The sequence below is a fragment of the Lingula anatina genome, chromosome 8, assembly GCF_051362555.1.
Source record: "Lingula anatina isolate TDL-2025a chromosome 8, LinAna3.0, whole genome shotgun sequence".
NCBI classification, from domain to species: Eukaryota; Metazoa; Brachiopoda; class Lingulata; order Lingulida; family Lingulidae; genus Lingula; species Lingula anatina.
In genome coordinates this window covers 16483647-16502505 of record NC_141774.1, presented here as the reverse complement: position 1 = coordinate 16502505, position 18859 = coordinate 16483647, and the positions used below count along the sequence as shown (strand labels likewise).

General features: G+C 37.0%; 2 protein-coding genes across 2 annotated transcripts; both read right to left on the bottom strand.

Annotated features, from left to right (window-relative positions):
• Window positions 1–47: 47 nt before the first annotated feature.
• LOC106155279 (uncharacterized) lies at window positions 48–9259 on the bottom strand. Its single transcript, XM_013530021.3, has 12 exons — window positions 9119–9259; window positions 7391–7520; window positions 6815–6998; window positions 6288–6402; window positions 4984–5185; window positions 4413–4575; window positions 4008–4142; window positions 3387–3529; window positions 3015–3106; window positions 1592–1743; window positions 1001–1130; window positions 48–583 (listed from the first exon to the last, which is right to left on the bottom strand). The coding sequence occupies exons 1-12, from the start codon at window positions 9152–9154 to the stop codon at window positions 344–346; spliced, it is 1722 nt and encodes a 573-aa protein (XP_013385475.2). The 5' UTR covers window positions 9155–9259; the 3' UTR covers window positions 48–343.
• A 664-nt stretch (window positions 9260–9923) lies between these two features.
• On the bottom strand, window positions 9924–17321 carry LOC106155280 (uncharacterized). Its single transcript, XM_087018787.1, has 12 exons — window positions 17256–17321; window positions 16364–16496; window positions 15811–15994; window positions 14868–14982; window positions 14249–14450; window positions 13742–13904; window positions 13192–13326; window positions 12598–12740; window positions 12276–12367; window positions 11711–11862; window positions 11329–11458; window positions 9924–11011 (listed from the first exon to the last, which is right to left on the bottom strand). Exons 1-12 carry the CDS (start codon window positions 17319–17321, stop codon window positions 10412–10414), a joined length of 2115 nt encoding a protein of 704 aa, XP_086874913.1. The 3' UTR covers window positions 9924–10411.
• Window positions 17322–18859: the final 1538 nt, after the last annotated feature.

Genomic DNA, 18859 nt, shown 5'->3' with positions numbered 1-18859 from the left:
TTTTGTCTTAAAAGATCCGCGTTAGGAAACAATAGCTTTGTAGGGCATTCAAACAAATAACTCTGATTTAATACAAAGAGAAATTTCTATAGAAAATCTATCACAGAAATCAAGAAATTTAGACGAAAGAAAGAGTCTTATTACTAAATGTTCTTGTTTTAAAAGGCATAAATGAAACCGCCATTAAATATAATACTCGATTCAAAATATTTCCCATGATTTTGCAAAATATAATTATCGTGAAAATATTAAATTAAATTGCCTTACAACTACCTAATAAAATATGGAATTTGAGCACCAAAAGTCACTGGCATGAACGCTATATTTTTGATAAAATTACTTTTCACTTAAAAGAAGTTTCAGAACTGTGATCAGCGTACATTTTAGTTTTCTTCCCCATGTCTTCATTTTCGTATAGTTTCTCGGATGTACTGAAGATGTCGACACCGTCGTCGTTGGCGCCATATTTGACGTAAGGCGTGCTAGGACTGGGACGTATGACTTCTGCGACTTGAAACCAGTGCGGACGGAACTTGATCAACAGGATATTCGCAATCACTACTAGAAGCATAAATCCCAGCCACTGAAATACAAGATAAATACACCCATAAAAACTTCCATAATGACTAAATAAAAGTAATAAACAAAAAGGGCAGACTTTATAATTAGGCCCTATGCATGCTTGTAACGTGAATAGGCCTAAGAGTGTGTGCGCGCGCATGCCTGTGTAAGATGATTACAAAATAATCACACCTGCTAAAAGGCTTTAAAATCTTCAACTGATTAACAGTTTGATGAATTAATTAATTTATTAAATGGACCTTTTCGAATTCGAAAACAGTTTAGATGTTTGGGACCCCTCTCAGCGTCACTCCAGTTGTAAACAAGCGTAAATGACAAGTTTTTACTACGTAACCAGTGACGTCACTTCATGAATGTATTTTCCATATCCGAAAAGAACCAAAAAATGGACGTCGCCGCTGCTTATACGTAGGCCTACCTGTACTATCGTGAGCATAAAGCTCTCCGCGCCAAACTCGTACCAACGCTGATCCTTCTCTTCTTCAAACACGATGAGGTCAATGGCCCACCATACCAGAAGCACCACGGCCTCCAGAGGCGCTATAAACCTGCGATTGAAGAAAATTGGTTTCAAGACATACCATGCGCGTCTGGACTTTTTTTTAGCAATAAATAAATAAATAAATAAATAAATAAATAAAAGATATTAAAATCTGGTAGATTTCAACAAATTAACATGTATAATCAAATATAACCTAGTCAAAGCCGTCCAGAAAGTTACGATCTATAAATCCGTCGAGTTCTCAATGTATAATTTTTACCGCCACGAATGAAAGTCGCCAATCTCCATCTTCAGTACAAGGATGTCTCAAAAACTTATATCAAGGAGTTATAACAGATATAACTCCTTGATAAGAGCGAGAAAAGGAAACGGGATAAAATTTAAAACAGAAATAACATTTTTTGTGGCTATGTAAAGGTCTAAATGTTTTGTGTTTCAGTCCTACGCGTACAGCCATGTACATACAGATATACTACTAAGAAAATGCATTGCAAATATATCACCTACTTGACTATCCAATGCCACAACTTCGGCAGATACCAGTCGTCTAGTGAAAAATTATTGAACACAGTTTGGCGATATGTATTGGCGCCGTAGAAGATAACAAGGCCCTGTAACATCAGACCGTTGATGAGCAGCGCGAACCCCCAGACGAAATCCTGAAGTAAAAGTGTTCAAAGGGTTATGTCTGGAGTATGTTGACGCCGAGAAAAGCTTGATTCGTAATCCATAATGAACAAGTTAATAGTTATGATACTGATAAAAATGATATGTGTTTAAATGAGAAAAATGCGTATAAAATGTTTAGCAATCAAGATAATATTAAAAAACTGACCACTTTACCCAAATGTGCAATAGCAAACTTCAAGCCAACAGTAAATTGTCTCTCTTCCGTATACTTAACCAAAAGTGTGAAAGGGCAACTTATGTTGATAAAATAACAAATTATGACACCTTGTCAACCCTTGCTAAACTACGTCTTAGTGACCATAAACTCCACATCGAAACTGGGCGGCACACCAGGCCAAAAACTGAAAGGTGCGACAGAATCTGTCGCCTGTGCACCCAAGGGGTAATTGAAGATGAATACCATTTTATATTCCAATGCCCAATGTACAAAACAGACCGAGTCACTTTTTTAAGTAAAACCTCAATCCTAAAAGCTGATCCCAGGTCACCAGACAGTCATTTATGCCATGTATTTAACAGTGCCAAAAAAGATACTCTAGTGTCCCTCTCCAACTTTATAATCAAATCATTCAAGAAAAGAAGTGAAGTGGTTGCTCTGCTTGGTAACTCTTAGCATATCCCTTAAAATGTCAGTGTATGGTCCCACTGTTGTGAGAAGTGACTCGGCAGTGGGACTGAACATGGCACAATATTTATATCTGTGTCACTTATTTACTTATCTGTCTTATGTAATTGTCATTAGTCGTAATTATCCATGTCATCAAACTGGCCTTAAACAGCTATGTAACCTTGGTTTTAAGTTTAAACATATTCTTTTTGTGTAACATGTTTATAGTATGTTTATGGTAAATTTAAAATCACACCAAGGTTTATCGCATTGCTTAGATAGAATATTTTATGAGTAATTTTACTGATACGTATGTCCATTATATAAAGATGGTAATGCACTAACTGTATTGTATCATCATTAGTATATCAAATTGTACAAGGTCATGACAATCTATGTACCAGTACAGAAATAAATTGAAAAAAAATTAAATGCAAAAAGATAACAGGCTTTGATTTTTTTTGGCTGTGTTAGTCAGAAATTATCCTAATTCGTCCATTATTATCCCTTAAGTGCCAAAAATCATAAAATAATACTATTTGAACTGTTGTCACACAACTGACATGTGGGCACACCTCACTTAATAAGCCTACTGAGATAAAACGACGAAATTCTTAAGAAGCTCTCACTTGCCTGGTTTGATAGAAAATCAAGACTAAAAGCCGACGGAAGCCCGATAAGAAATACCAACAATAGCGATATGGGACTGCCGAATTTCCTCTTAACTGAAGGTAGTAAGATGAGAAAATGGTTAGTGCAACATCTAAATAACTTAAAACTAAATTAAAATTTTAGAATATTACTTAAATAATGTGGTTACTGGAAAATCAGTGAGATGCAATATAAACACAACTTCCTGAGGTAATTAATGGAAAAAAAATCATGAACCGTTTTAGAAACGTGTTTTTTTTTTCTAAACAACAATGAAATGTTTTCATGGCGATCTCAAAAATATTACGATAAAATGTTTTGCCATACACATGTCTAAGACAGTCTTTAACGTACGTCCAAAATCCTCCATGGTTTGCGCAAGAAGTTCAACGTTGGATATTAAAGACGACAATCCAGCAAATGACAGGCACAAAAAGAAGAGAACGCAAAGCACGCGCCCAAACTCGTCCCCCGCAGCCTGGAACAACACCGGGACCCTAGGAAATCAAGAATCAGATTGGAATTATGGTGGGACTTGGGTTTTCACCGTTTTTTTTATAAAGTCAGAAAAGAAGAAAGCCAATTTTAAAGAAACTTTTTTATATTCATTTACGAGGTGTGATGTTTCGTTCCTCCACCAAACAAAGTTGATGTTTTACATGAAAAATAGGAAAAACGTCAAGTTCCTTTTCCCCAGATTGGAAATGCCCATCTACATATCACGGTAAAAAACGATGCAAAGCTGTTTTAAGCTTTTTTGTATTCTTAATAATTTGAATGAGTTTCCATTTTAAAACCAACCATTTATATCATATTATAGTTGAGGCAACAAAAATTGCTATATTGCAGAAGTATCAGATTCTTTGAACGGTTCTGTAGATGGCATATCGTTTTTAAGTGAAAAGTTGAAATTTCCAGGAAAACTATTTTACTACATGAACGTCGAAAGCTCCTTATACGCCTTTAAGTAGATACCAAATAAAAGTAACCCCCGTGCTTCCTGGTCCACTATCTTTTAAAATGTTGACGACATCTTCTTGGGTGATGGTTGGCTGAAGTGCAACTAGGGACGAGAAGGCAGTGGATATGATTGTCATCCCGCAGATTAGACTGAAATTACAAGCCATTGGTTTGTTAAGATGCAAATAAAATGAGATCTAAAACGTCCATATTGAGCATGAAAATAAAAAATATATATTTAATAATAATAATAATATGAAAAAAATAGTAATAATAATTAGATATTTTGACATTTTTACAAAGCAGTGACATTTACAATTTCCCCCCGTTTGTCAAGATTTGTTATTCTTAAATCTGCATCCCAAATAATTGAATTATTTTTAAAAAATCCGAGGTCAAACCTCTTAGAGAGTCACCGACCTGACCATGTTATTGGTGGCTGGTATCAGGGTCCCATATCTAACGATACCGTGATTGGAGGTCATGTAGGCCGCATACGGGATGATAAGACCCATCCCAGCACCCGTGTCAAACGCATTTTGACTTACAGCGTCCACCCAAAGACGTGGGTCTCCGAATGATTCTAAACAGAGGGATACATTAAATGAATATTTTGTTCTCTATATATTTTGTTTATTATATTTTCATGTCACGTTCATTATATGTCTCTCATCTATGATTGGGTAATTCAAAACGTAATTTGGAATGTTTGTTTTACAGATCTATTGCCTTTGGCCCATCGCCTTCGGGCACCAGATCTTGGGTCATATATTCACTCGGGACAAACAGTGTAACATATGACGTGACTTCGGTCAATATTTCAACAGAGTGCACACTAAAGAAGCAAGTAAACGGTTAAACCTTGCGATGAAAATTTGGTTCTTCAAGTTTTACTAGACAAGTTTATACAATGATTTTGTGATATTTTTAGAAAATGCCTTTAAATCAATAATAATAATAATAATAATAATAATAATAATAATAAACTTACCCCAACTTGGCGTGAACATATAGGTCAGCCCAATATTAGACCATTTCCTTGTGAGTGACCAGATAAATGTGAATATGACAATGACCAGAAGCGTGGGTACCATGACCATACAGGCCCTCTCTATGGTTTTAACACCTTTGTATGTAGCCACACCCGCGCACAAAATGGCCGCAGCGTGAAACAGTATGGGCCAACTGCTATGCTGGAAAGTATTTATAAAATTAATGATGGTTTATTCTAAAATAGCAACCAAGAGGGTTAAGTATTGCGTTTGTAATATAGAAAGCTAAGGATATAAAAAAACTTACAGAAAACTGGTTAAAATGAACATATTATATACAAAAATGCACAAACATTAATTTTTTTAATTTATTCTGAAATAGCAACCAAGAGAGTGAAGTTCCGAGTTCATAATACAAAAAACATGGGATATCAAAATACTTTAAGAAAACTGGTAAATATATCCATTAAAAATGCTATCGATCATATAATTATAAAGTCAGTGTGGAAAATAAGACGTATTTAAACGTTCGCTTTTTACTTTAGGTGAAACAACTTTCTGTATTATCGTTCATAAGAGCCCACAGAAAACCAAAAGGTTGAAAAGTTTTTGGCAATGACTGGTCTATCAAATCATCTTCCTCCGGGGATACGGTAAATAACTTCGATAGAAAGCTAAGGATATAAAAAAACTTACAGAAAACTGGTTAAAATGAACATATTATATACAAAAATGCACAAACATTAATTTTTTTAATTTATTCTGAAATAGCAACCAAGAGAGTGAAGTTCCGAGTTCATAATACAAAAAACATGGGATATCAAAATACTTTAAGAAAACTGGTAAATATATCCATTAAAAATGCTATCGATCATATAATTATAAAGTCAGTGTGGAAAATAAGACGTATTTAAACGTTCGCTTTTTACTTTAGGTGAAACAACTTTCTGTATTATCGTTCATAAGAGCCCACAGAAAACCAAAAGGTTGAAAAGTTTTTGGCAATGACTGGTCTATCAAATCATCTTCCTCCGGGGATACGGTAAATAACTTCGATTTTAGCTTTGTTGTTTTGAAGAAATCATTATCGTAACTTTCATCCCGAAATTTTATCCAATGTGAAAAAAATGATATCGTAGTAACAGGCTATATCTGAGAGAAGGGCATAATACATGACAAGGAATGTTGCAAATTCAAACGTGATAAACTGTAAAAGCAAAATATAAAGATAAGTTGATACCCTTTTTTCATCTTACAATTACAGCATATCTAAGGAAGATATAATTTGCAGGAGGACACTCACCACCACAAAATCGTCAAATATTTTCTTTCCTTCTTCGTTGTTTTCAGGAAGAGGGTTGCCGATAGCAAACCCGAAATAATAAAAGCACCATCCAACGACCACTGAATAATAGCAACTGTAAGCAAAAACTAAGGTCAATACGTGCAAATTAAGCACATAACGCCCTTATATTACCAGCGTATATGAAATACAACAGGTACCATCAAATGCGTATTGCAAAATAAGTATAAGATAAGAAGAGATGTATAGAGAGATATACACTATGCACCTTCAAAATCAAATAACACACGCTGTTATGCATTAAGACCACATATGCTATTACATATTACAGAAGCAACATGATAATGGTGATCTGAGTAGAGGTGAGGAATGGACGACTTCAACAAAACTTAAGTGAATGCCACTGAAACAGATCCGTTCATAAAACACAAAATCACATTGGAATTCGTTTGGAACCCCCAAAACAAATTGCTTTCCCGTGCCTTAACTGTTTCATGCCTTAATCCTTGTATAAAATGCTCACGTACGAAATGAAGAATGAAACCAAGGTAACCCACGCGCCAGCCCACGTGGCCTTGTCGCCATGGAAATGTCTAAATGCCTGGATGGTGGCTTTTCGCGTGTATCGTCCGATGGAATACTCGGTTAGCAACATAGGAATGGACCAGAAGAAGAGGAAGAAAAGCCATACTATCAGAAATACCAGACCACCTGGAAATATAGAAATCAGATCATTTGTATTCGTATTTAGAGAATAAAAATGATTAATGATTTCTCACTTAACTTGCGACTTTGGTGCACTGTGACTATATGTTTATGCTTCCTTAGCTATTTCATTTTTTTCAAGATGATATTGGTATTATATGAATATGCAAAGCAAAGCAATATAGAGTTGAAAGATAGAAACGACAGAAATAAGGAAAGGAGGGGAAGGAGGAGAAGGAAGAAAAGAGAGAAGGAAGGGACAAAAGAATTGACCGGAGAGACGAAGAAATGGAGGGAAAGAAAGAATTAGAAAAGAAAAAGAGAGACAGAGAGAGAAAGAAATTAAGAAAGAAAGAACGAATGAATGGAATAAATGAAAGAGAGGCAAGTTGTTTTACCTTTTGTGTCACTATTGGTGGCGAGAATCCTGGGAAACCTCCATATATTTCCTGTGCCAACCACAGTGCCGAGACAGGCAAATATCACCCCGAGTTTATATTTATATGTCGATTTTACCACCGTATTTTTCTGAAATTCACAATAATAAAAATGCAGTCATATTACTTATACTACTACTACTATTATTATTATTATTATTATTATTATCATTATTATTATTATTTGTGTGTAGAAAGTAGTCATAAAATCTAATCTAATATAACTTCGGCAAACGCTTTTTTCCTATATTGATTTCTTTTTATATTGTTTTTGATTTTGTAATGGATATCGCCTAACCCCATAGATAATATATACCCAATATCGCCACTGAGTCATATTATATCATATCTAGATTTGATAGAACTTTTAATATATAATCGATTTGAGGATAAATCACAAACAATACAGGGGTTTACAGATAAAAAAAGGAGTTAGTCAGTGCTACACTAACTTTTGCATACTTTTGAAAGATAAATCATCAACTAAATGTGACCGAATTATCAGCCGTCACGTGATAAAAACACTGGATACAAATAAAGTACTGTTTAATAGGTAACAGATGAATAGCTAAATAAATATAAGCAATAGACTTATATGTGTGAGCTGATACCCTAGATCTTAACCCAGGAAAGTTGTTTAATGGGCCTCAGCCTAGAGATAAACTGCATTAATGACTCGGTGGTCAGATAGGCTCTCAGTAGCGAGGTCAGGCTCAGGTCACAGAAAAAAATAAATTCCAAAACGCTACAGGCGCACCGTAGGTACCCACCAGTGTAGCAGTCCCTAGATACGGTACCTATCTTCAGATGTTATTCTTCAGCCAGACAAAAAATGGGTTACATTCTGCCTAGCATATCCAGGAATATGCTGAAGGGGGAAGGGGGGCAAGAATAAAATATTTTTCCGCGTTTGGTAAAAAAATAGCAGACGCGGGCAATTTTACTGTAATATGTATGGGAGTGGCAAATTGCTTGGTTTGTCGTGTTTGGTTGATTGTGAGGTAGAGATACTGTAGGTCGTAGCCGAGGGGGGAAAGGGGCGAAAGACGTAGGCCTATTACCGAAGCTTATGGATTTACCATAATATTGCCGAAAGCGTGTCCCTCTTGAAATGTCTCCAGGCCTAGGGCCTACAACTTATAGTAATAGGCCTATTTCATAACCTAAAGTTCTACAAAATCCATTTATCCACTTTAAGCACACAAATAAACTAATAAAAATCATCTGACTCTGTATAAAGATTTTAATCTTAAAATTCAACCATTTAAAAAAATTATTAGATTGTGAGAACAAAATATAAGGGCTCAAAAACTGAGCATTACTTCTGTGAATTATAAATTTAGAATAAGCATTTTAGTGCATATTTCCCGTGTGCCCCCCTTTCCCCCAATAATTGTCCTAAAAACCCCTGTGCCCCTTCGATCTCCCACCCCACCCCCCACCCCCACCCCCAGGTCAAACTTTGGATCTGTTAGTGCTTTCGATAAAGTAAACATACATGACGCTGCGTTTGTTAATGATTATATAGACCCTCTTTGGTCCTAGTGAATAGCCAGCACACAATTTATGATACAATTTATGATGACAATATTTATAACAGTTGCATACTTCTACTATATCATCTCATATAGCTCCACGGTTTTTGATCACTACCTGACAACTTTGGTGACAAGTATTCAGTTCACTCACCTCCTTGGCTAGGAGCTTTTCTTCGTCAGTCTCCATTTTGATCTTAGTGTGATCTCATGTGACCCAGCATGTGATTTGTGTAAGTACGCTGTACAAATACACCCTAGCTACCTGTATCAACTTGTCACCTGTTGGTATTTGCCTTGATAAGATGCTGAACGTGTTAGAGAGACGGGGGTCTTTCCCTCGGCAGGGTGTCGTTAATCAAAGGTTCACTACGCGTTTTTATCTCTGATGTCTTACAAAGCCACTTCTTATATTTTTCAATTCAAACGTTTAAAAAATCAAATCCATCAGATAAAAGTACCTAATGCCGATATTTCCTTCTGAAATGTAAGCACGACATGGCTGTCTACATGAAACATGTTTCCTCTAGGACCAATTTGGTTAATCTGGAATGGTACAAAATATCACATTCAAGTGCTGCGACGGGTCAAACAGTAGCAGAAAATTGCCCTTTTCAATTTCTTAAAGAAAATTTAATTTGGTGCTAAAACCAGGAAAAGAAAAGGGTTAAACTGCTCGTTTTCGCACAAGAACCCATGTGATAAGTGTTGACAGAGCGCTGCGCTGTGAACTGCATTCCTATGTGTAGGCTAAGATCTAATAAATGGATGTGTATTAGATCTTAGGTTTAGGCAACAATTAAACATAATTGTTAACTGCAAATAACCCCATTCATTTATAGTCAACAACTAGTCAACAAAAATGCTCAATTTACAAAGCTCGATTAATTTATGGACCTGTGGTTCTTAGATTAATTGTTAGGATACATTATGAAGCAATGACTGACAACAAGAAACTATGAAAAAAACGAATGCAATTTTATTGTTGCATTTCAAAAAAGACTATCATGTCGCTTTTTCTTTATTCAATGCACACATGCACACTCGACCACAAACAAAGTAATCAATGATATGTCGCACGAGCACTTTTAAGTTAACTATAAACATAAAAAAATATTTCACCATTATCTTTTGACATTATCACCAAGATCACTGCAGGCAACCCAAACCGTTATTCTCCTTTCCCCGTAACAAATGTTCAAAGCAATGGCATATATAGGCCTACGGGAAAAAGGCCTATGACATTAAACACCGGAGTGATTTTAAAGGCGTTCCAATATATATAGGAACATCAGACGCTAACAGGTAAGTAAGAACTCTCAGTGGCGTATACTCAAGTGGCGCCGAGGCAGGTGCACGTTGCTTCCTTAAAGACCCTTGCTACTCCACTGACTCTATGCCATAATGTTACAGTCAGGATAATTCTGCACTCTTCCCGGAAAGAATTCTAAGAGGAGGTATTTCTTCTGCCTTGATGAGAACTGTGCATACTAGCGGTGTCCGCATTATTGTCAGCTTTCTGTTTCTCGGACATTGTCAAATGTTCCATGATAGTACACGAAAGCATGGCGTTTTCACAAGTAAGACTGTCCTCATTTCTGTGCCTATTTAGGCCGCCTCTTGAACCATTTACTATATCACATTTTGACTCATCATGAGGATCTTTAGCGCCATCTATCGTTTCAGAGGCGTTGCACTTTAGACCTAGTTCACCATTAGCGAGAAATTCCTCTTTCTGGGAAACGAACGTGCTCTCTGGAAGGAGACCACCATTCAGACAGACAGCACGTGCTGCAGATAGATCCTCCTTTGCTTCTGAACTACCCGTGGACCCATATGACACCACGTCCACGTCATCATCACCAAATGACGTCACTACCACGTCATCAGGGACTTCCTTGACGTCATTGGAACCATACGAGACTTGTGAAGCACTACTACAGCTGGATCTTGGTGTTGAGGTTATACTCGTCGACATGAACCAAGATGGTTTGTACTTGAGCAGTAGAACATTGAGTATTATTAGGACGACCAATGCGATCAGCCACTGAAATTTAAAGCAAAAGACTATAACGTAATATCTTATACACGGAACCGATAATGATAAGCAAATACTCTTAATGAATAAAGATAAGTATCAAATTGACATACCGGTACATGAGAAAATTAATTTAATTGATTTATAACATTTATAAAACTTCTTGTTTACTAATAATGTATACATGTAGGTTATTTATATTTCTTATTTTCCAGTCGATTTTTGTGACCCACTTTCTGGTTCACATCACATCCAGAAAATTATTTCTATTTAGACTATCTTATAAGCAGGCTTTATTTTTCACCATCCCGTGAAGTCCACCACACCTGTACTATGGTCGCCATGAAGCTCTCTGTACCGAATTCATACCACCTCTGGGCCTTGTCCTCCTCGAAGACTATCAGGTCCACTGCCCACCAGACCAGCAGAACCATGGCCTCTAACGGGGCGACGTACCTGAGAAATAAACTACAACTAATTCAATGGTTCAGGGTAAAACGGCTGTTGTTAAGAAAAACCATTAGAAGTAAGTTAAATGCCAGTTGAGTACATGGACGATTACACACGTCCACAGAGAGAGAGAGAGAGAGAGAGAGAGAGAGAGTATTAAGGCAACAACCTCGAATAGCTTGCAATAATACTAAAATATTGTCATAACTAGCCATCTCCATGCACTGTTGTTCTCTACTCCCAAACCTGCGTACTTACATAACGATCCACTGCCATATTTTAGGCAGGTACCAGTCGTCAATAGAGAAGTTATTAAAGATGTTCTGGCGGTATCTGTTCGCGCCATACATGATAACGAGGCTCTGGAACATCAACCCGTTGATCACCAAAGCAAAACCCCAAACAAAGTCCTGAAAATAATAAAATATCGAAAAAAGCAAATATTTAAGTCTTTTTATTAACGTTATCAATGATTGAATTATGACTTCTGTTTTTTACTAAATTCATGCACTGCTAGTTACACTTCTTGGTACGTGTGTTACACAATTCCCACTACTTAAAAATAGAATCTAATTCTGGACATGGAACTTCATTCATCAATACATCAATACATCGATACTATGAGCGTATGGGAAACCAATCAGAAATGCTTTTTGTGAGTCTATAGGAATATCGTGCTGACATAATTGGACATACAGCCAGATTAAAAGCCAGTTAGAAATATTGATACAATAGTAAAAGGGACCTCTTACTTGATTGGACAATAAATCAAGATTATTAACTAGTCAGAAATGTTGATACAAATATAATAGGAACGTCTCACCTGATTGGACAATATATCCAGACTAAGAGCAGACGGTAAACCAATCAGAAACGTCATTCCCAACGTAAGGGGTACCCCGTACAGCCTTCGTACTGGAATGTGATAAGGATGGAAATATAGAAAATATAAATGTATATAATACGGAGAGAGGAAAAATATTTAGAAATATGAAAATATGACGAAAGCGAAATATGGCAGAAAGTTTGAACGGCATTTATTTAGTAAAAAAAGGATTAAACATAACTCGAGAAAAGACAACGCAGAGATTGATGTGAGGGAAAATACGTACATGTATTGTTAAAGTAGAAATGTGAAACAATACCTCCGAAATCTTCAATAGTCTGTGTTGTTAGTTCAACGTTACAGATTAGCGTGGACATTCCAGCAAATGAAAGACACAGAAAGAAGAGTACACATAAAACACGGCCAAACTCTAGCCCCGCTGCCCGGAACAACACAGGAAACCTGTAAGGACAATAACGTGGTCAGGAGTCTTTCCGATGAAAACTCACACTTTAAGTCAAGCCGTTCAAACAGTGTAAGGTATATTGGAACTCGAATGGTACATTTATTGTAATTTTCTCCGCAGTTTGGAAAGAATATGGTGATAAAGAAGAATTTTCTAAAGTTCCCATGTTTTTTTTTCTATATAAAGGTTCAACGCTCATTTTATGCCTTAAATGAAATTATGCCTTACACCAGTTACTAAATGTTAGCAAGGAGTTGTAACTCTTTGATGTTAGTTCCAGTATCAGATTCGTTTTAATATTAAAATATTCATCATTCTTATTCTACTGGTTGACTGTCACTACCAACATTCACATATACAGTAAGAGTTACAAAAAACTGAGGATGTACGTTAAAAACAGCAATGAGCTCGAGTTTACAGTAATTTTTCGAAATACTCCTCGCTCACCATATAAACGTTAACCCCGTGCTTCCTGGGCCGCTGTCCTTCAGTATACTGACAATCTGGTCCGTGGTGTAGGTCGGAGATAGCGCAATCAGCGAGGAGAACACCGTGGATATCACTGTCATCCCGCAGATCAAACTGGAACCGCCAGTACAGCATTTAATACATGAAAAATACTGCATTTAATATACTTGTGATAACAGTAATGATACGTTATTCTTCATACCAAAATGTAACCGTAATACACGGACAGCATTTAATCATTTAATTAATATGTTAGTAATTTCGTTTACCATTGTGGGAAGGAGTAAAATTGACCACAGGAATAATAATGTTTATGCTGCATATCAGACTGAAACCGCATTTTAATTCCAGCATTTAGCATATCTGGTATCTTGGTATCTCGTTTACTACTGTAAAGAAGGAAGACGTCAATTCGACCAGAGGAATAAGAAGAATAACAAGAATTTTACGCCATGCCTTAAAAGTAACAAAACAAGCCTTTCCTCTTCAAAAACGGTTTACTTTTGATATAGAATAATTTTTTTTCTACCTAATCATGTTGTTTGTAGAGGGTAACAAGGTACCATAGCGGACTATTCCGTGTTTTCTTGTCATATAGGTGGCGTACGGGACCATCATACCCATTCCTGCCCCGGTGTCAAAGGCGTTCTGGCTGGCTGCGTCCACCCAAGTTCTAGGATTCGCAAACGATGCTTTAATAAAAATAAAGAAAGAAAGAATAAGGGGGTGAATTAATGACTGAATATATAAATAGGTAGAGACAAACTATTGCATTCTGTAAAGAATTTTTATTAATTCTGTAATCCTTTAACGGGTAATTTATTTTTTAAACTTAACCTTATACAATTGACCCGATAAATTCTACAATGAAATGTTGGTACCCCGGTACAAGAGAAAACGCTACGTAGTGACCACAAAAATATCAAAAGTTTGTAAGTAGTTCATACATATGATACGTCATAATAGATACCACAAACCTCTGAAATTTAGGATGAGTACTTATAAAAATATTTCAATTTCAAATTTTGCCACATACCCCAATTTGGAGAATACATGTACTTCAGCCCGATGTCTGCGAAAGGTCTCGTGAGAGTCCACGTGAACGTGAACAGGATTATGGCGAGAAAAGACGGGACCATGACGAGATTTGCTCTCTCTATCGTCTTCACTCCCTTCGTCACCACCAGTCCGGCTAAAGCAACCGAGAGAGCGTGGAACAGGACAGGCCAGCGACTGTTCTACAATTGAAAAAGACGAAACCCTATTGTAATGAATATCGATGACATTTAATTAAAAAAGAAAAAAAAACATTCGCACAAGATATGCATTGTTATTGAATTAAGTATCATGTCCCCAACCATTTCAACATTAATTTGAATTAATTTGAATTTAATTTGTATGATTATATACTGATTGACATCATGTTTGATATGGTTGCAACGTCGAGAATCGACATTTTTCTTTCATTATTCTTCAAAGCTATAGCCCACGGCTTATTTTAAAAGAGTAGCTACAATTGTTTCACCACAAATTGATAGAAATCCAGAGTGAATTTCAAAAACTCCGAGTATAAATATTTATTTGGATTTAAAAAAAAATACTCTATAAAGCAACAAAATGCCCAAATGCATACGTGTACAACACCAATGTCTTACTACGGCAAAGTCATCAAATATCTTCTTGCTTTGCACGTTGTCGGTCGGCAGATCATTCAAGATGGCGTATCCGAAGAAGTATATACACCAACCTAATATCACAGAGTAGTAACAGCTGGAAGAATAAAAACAAAATGATCACTCCCCAGAAAAGTGACCCTCTTAAGGGACATTCAGATTTGATGATCCCAGTTCTAACTGATCTGCCGACTAAATATGGCCGACCACACTTCAAAAGCGATGCCGCTGATTCCCGATGGTCTCCCCGCCTCCACATATTAAACGGATTAAATCTCAGCTCCGAGGTTTAACTGCTAGGCCACTGCAGCGATCGGCGAGTGTGGAGGCGGGCAGACCATCATGGAATTAGCGGCATCGTTTATGACGTGGAGTCGACCATGTTTATTTGGCGGATCAGTTAGTACTGGGATCACCTATTCTGAATGGCCCCTTAGTCAGGTCAGTGGTACACACATTGTGTGTCATAACTGCATAACTCTTTTATATCACCTTTTAATTACTGTTGATTTATTTCTATATTGGAGCCCGGTATAATAGCATAATGAAGAGAATATAATGGGCCAAAACGTTAATTTTTTTAGAATTACCTGAAACAGTACAAGTTTGGGAGTACCTTTAGCGCTGATGGGTCTGGGAGATTGCTTAGAGGGTTGGAGGGGGATTACTAGGATAAAATTTTGTCGAGTGAAACGAAGCAAATATAAAACTAAAAACGAGAAAAACTTTACTCTAATATGTAGGATACAGGAATAAAAGACATCGCTTGATTTTTGCTTGTTCTGCTTTATAGAGAGCGGGATAGGGTTGAAAGGGGTCCACTGAATGAGGGGGGGGGAGTAATGGCAAATTATGCCTCTCGATAAAAAGCAAGATATTGAAATAAGCGAGGTGTCTGGAATTTCTTAATAATTACCGTACTTACGATATAAAGAACGTCACCAAGGTAACAAAAGCCCCGCACCACGTGGCCTTGTCCCCCACGAAGTCTCTGAAAGACTGAAGAACCGCCTTCTTCGTGTATCGCCCTATGGAGTACTCCAGCAGTAACATTGGAGAGGACCACATGAACAAAAAACACACCCACACGATAAGGAACACTAGACCACCTATAAGGGAAGAATTTCTGTTGTCAATCACGTCAAACCTGTGAGATTTGGAACTCATTCACACACACACACACACTCACACACACACGCAAAGGGAGCGGGGATACAGTGATAACAGAACAAGAGAGAGAGTGCTCGTGTATATGTGTGAGTGTGGGAAGGAAAGATAGGGAGGGAAAAGAAAAAAAGAAAGAGAGGGTTTATTCATTCAACAATTTTATAATATGCAAAATAACGTGTAAGGAGTTCCCATACATCATGCCTTATAAAAACACCCACACTGATGTCACACATGTCTTATTATTCCCTATAGAGAAAATAATCCAAAACAAAAAATGAAATAAGGATTTTAATCCATTTCAGTCTCACCTGTTTCATCACTGTTCTGTGCAAGTATCCTCGGAAACCTCCACAGGTTGCCTGTTCCTACAATGGTACCCATACAGCTGAAGATCACTCCCAGCTGGTACTTGTAGGTGGCTTTCCCGCCGCCAGTGCTTTCCTGGGAAAAACATTCTCTTTTTTTAATGAAGCATTTATCGAAATAGTAGACTATGACAAAAGATGGGTTAAATGAGCGGCAATGGTATGCGGATTGAATTAAGTTGAATTAATTTGAATTGAATTAAGTTGAAAACTAATTTACACACACACACACACACACACACACACAGAGAGAGAGAGAGAGAGAGAGAGAGAGAGAGAGAGAGAGAGAGAGAGAACTTAGATTATTTTAAAAGGAACCGAAATTGATCACTCAAAAGAGGTAGAGGCAGTTGACGGACAGACAAGGTAAGCACTTCTGTATATAGCTCATCCACACAGACAAATAGACACTTCAAGGCACACTGACATGCATGTACACCAGGAACAGTGAGAAATACTTCACCCGACGCCCCTCCTTTTATGGACCGTTTTTCTAGCATATCTATAAGTAGAACTACCCTCTACCAGGGCGACAGATTGATTTTTCACAATACATTCCCAGATTTGCCTTTAGATAAATAGACAGTCATTTCATTCTGTGCTATTCTGGCTTTATGGAAGTTTCCCTATAAAATCTGCCGCCCTGGTAGAGGGTAATGTACAACTAGGTCATATCAGGTAAGGTTGCAGCAGTTTGCTCTTCCCTGGACATTTGAACACACTGTAGATAATCCCCACTGAGACCTTTACTGTTTATATCAAGTCCTGGCCTGATTGATCCCAATAAGGACATGGTCTCAGGGTACAGGGGACAGTCTGGGTAACCCCCTCACACCCTGAGTTTCACAGGTTCTTGGGCACAGGGAATGAGGCTGCAGGTGTTATGGTCTCCTTTATCCATTTTAGGTGATGTCGGAAGAATATATTATTGTGAAAAAAATGAAAACTTCATTGTGAAAATAGTTTCACTGGATCTTAGTTTTGACTATTAAACTTCATTGGTTCTAAAATCAACATCAGAATTCGAGATAACATCGAAGGCTTGTTTTACAACTGCCTCGATCGACACTGAGCATGAACGAATATGTATAGAAAACCTGATCAAAGGCCATTTCATAGGGTATTTCGCGCCAAGAATTCACCCCCTTAAGATTTTGTATAATAATAGGGCCCTATTGGTGATTGAACAAATTAACAGCTGTGGGGATAGTGGTCAAAGGTGTATAAATGTAGAATAAAAGCTTGCGATCAGAATGTCATGAACAAAATACCGATCTTAATTTCAAACAAAGACTCTGCTGAGACAACGGTAGCGCTTAGGTTGTAAATGCCTCGTCTCCTTTCATGAGCATGCGCAGTGAAAGTATATCTTTCATGAAGTTGAGAATCTATCCAAATTTCAATTAAATTACAATTAGTGAATTTTGCTAAACTTGGCCCGGAAAATATATGTTACCTGTTCTATTAGACATTTTTCTTCTTCACATTCCATGTCGAAATTCCCTTCCCCATTTCCTCTGGGTTTCTCCATTGTAAAAGTTTATGGGTTCTATGATGACGGTTCGGCCACTGATAACGGGTTTACACGCGTGTATGTGGTGAGTGGAAAATCCCCAAGTGTACCACGGAACTATCTACAAGTGTCTTGATCGACTGATATACGTTAATCTTTTACCCGCCTAATCAGTATATAGGGCAAGTATTACATACTAAGAATTTTTCCTTCTCTAGTTTTTCTGGGTTCTGTCTCTCATTTTGTCGAATGTGTATAAGTCCAACAAAATTCATAAGCAATGAACAATTTCATTAAACGAGATCAGTCTCTTTATAATATCGGTCTTTCAATCGAACGTTTTCTCTCTGAAGTTGGGATTGGTATAGTTCAGTGTGTCTATAAAAGTTATCTGAGCGCTGTGTTGATGCTGTCGTGATGCACAACTAACATAATGAGCCACTGTCACAACTAACACAATCAGTACATCCTCATCCTAATATATCTTTAAACGTGTGTAATAGCTCATCTTCACGTTGAGGATGGTTTATTATCTTGTTTGAATTGTCATTTATGTGTCAACGTTTTCACCTCACCGTCACGCAACGTACCACAAAACATTATAAATCATGCTACAATACAAAGAAAATTGAGGAAAGAAAAACAAGAAGAACATCAACCTTAACAATGAGTAACAGAAAGCCGGAGTAGAAATATTGATAGATGTAGGGAGTAAGTAGTAAGGACAAAATAGAAATGAGAAAATGTTAAAATAAAACCTTGAGAATATGTTAAAAGAAAACCCAGTCAACAAGACTAAATTAGTCAGCGAGCGAAGCAAATATTTCCAGTAACGAGAGACCACACCGGAGTAATGCAACCGTTTTGTAGTTGAGTTTGTAAAACGTTGTTGCCATTTATCGTGTTCAGCATCTGCATTCTTTCCA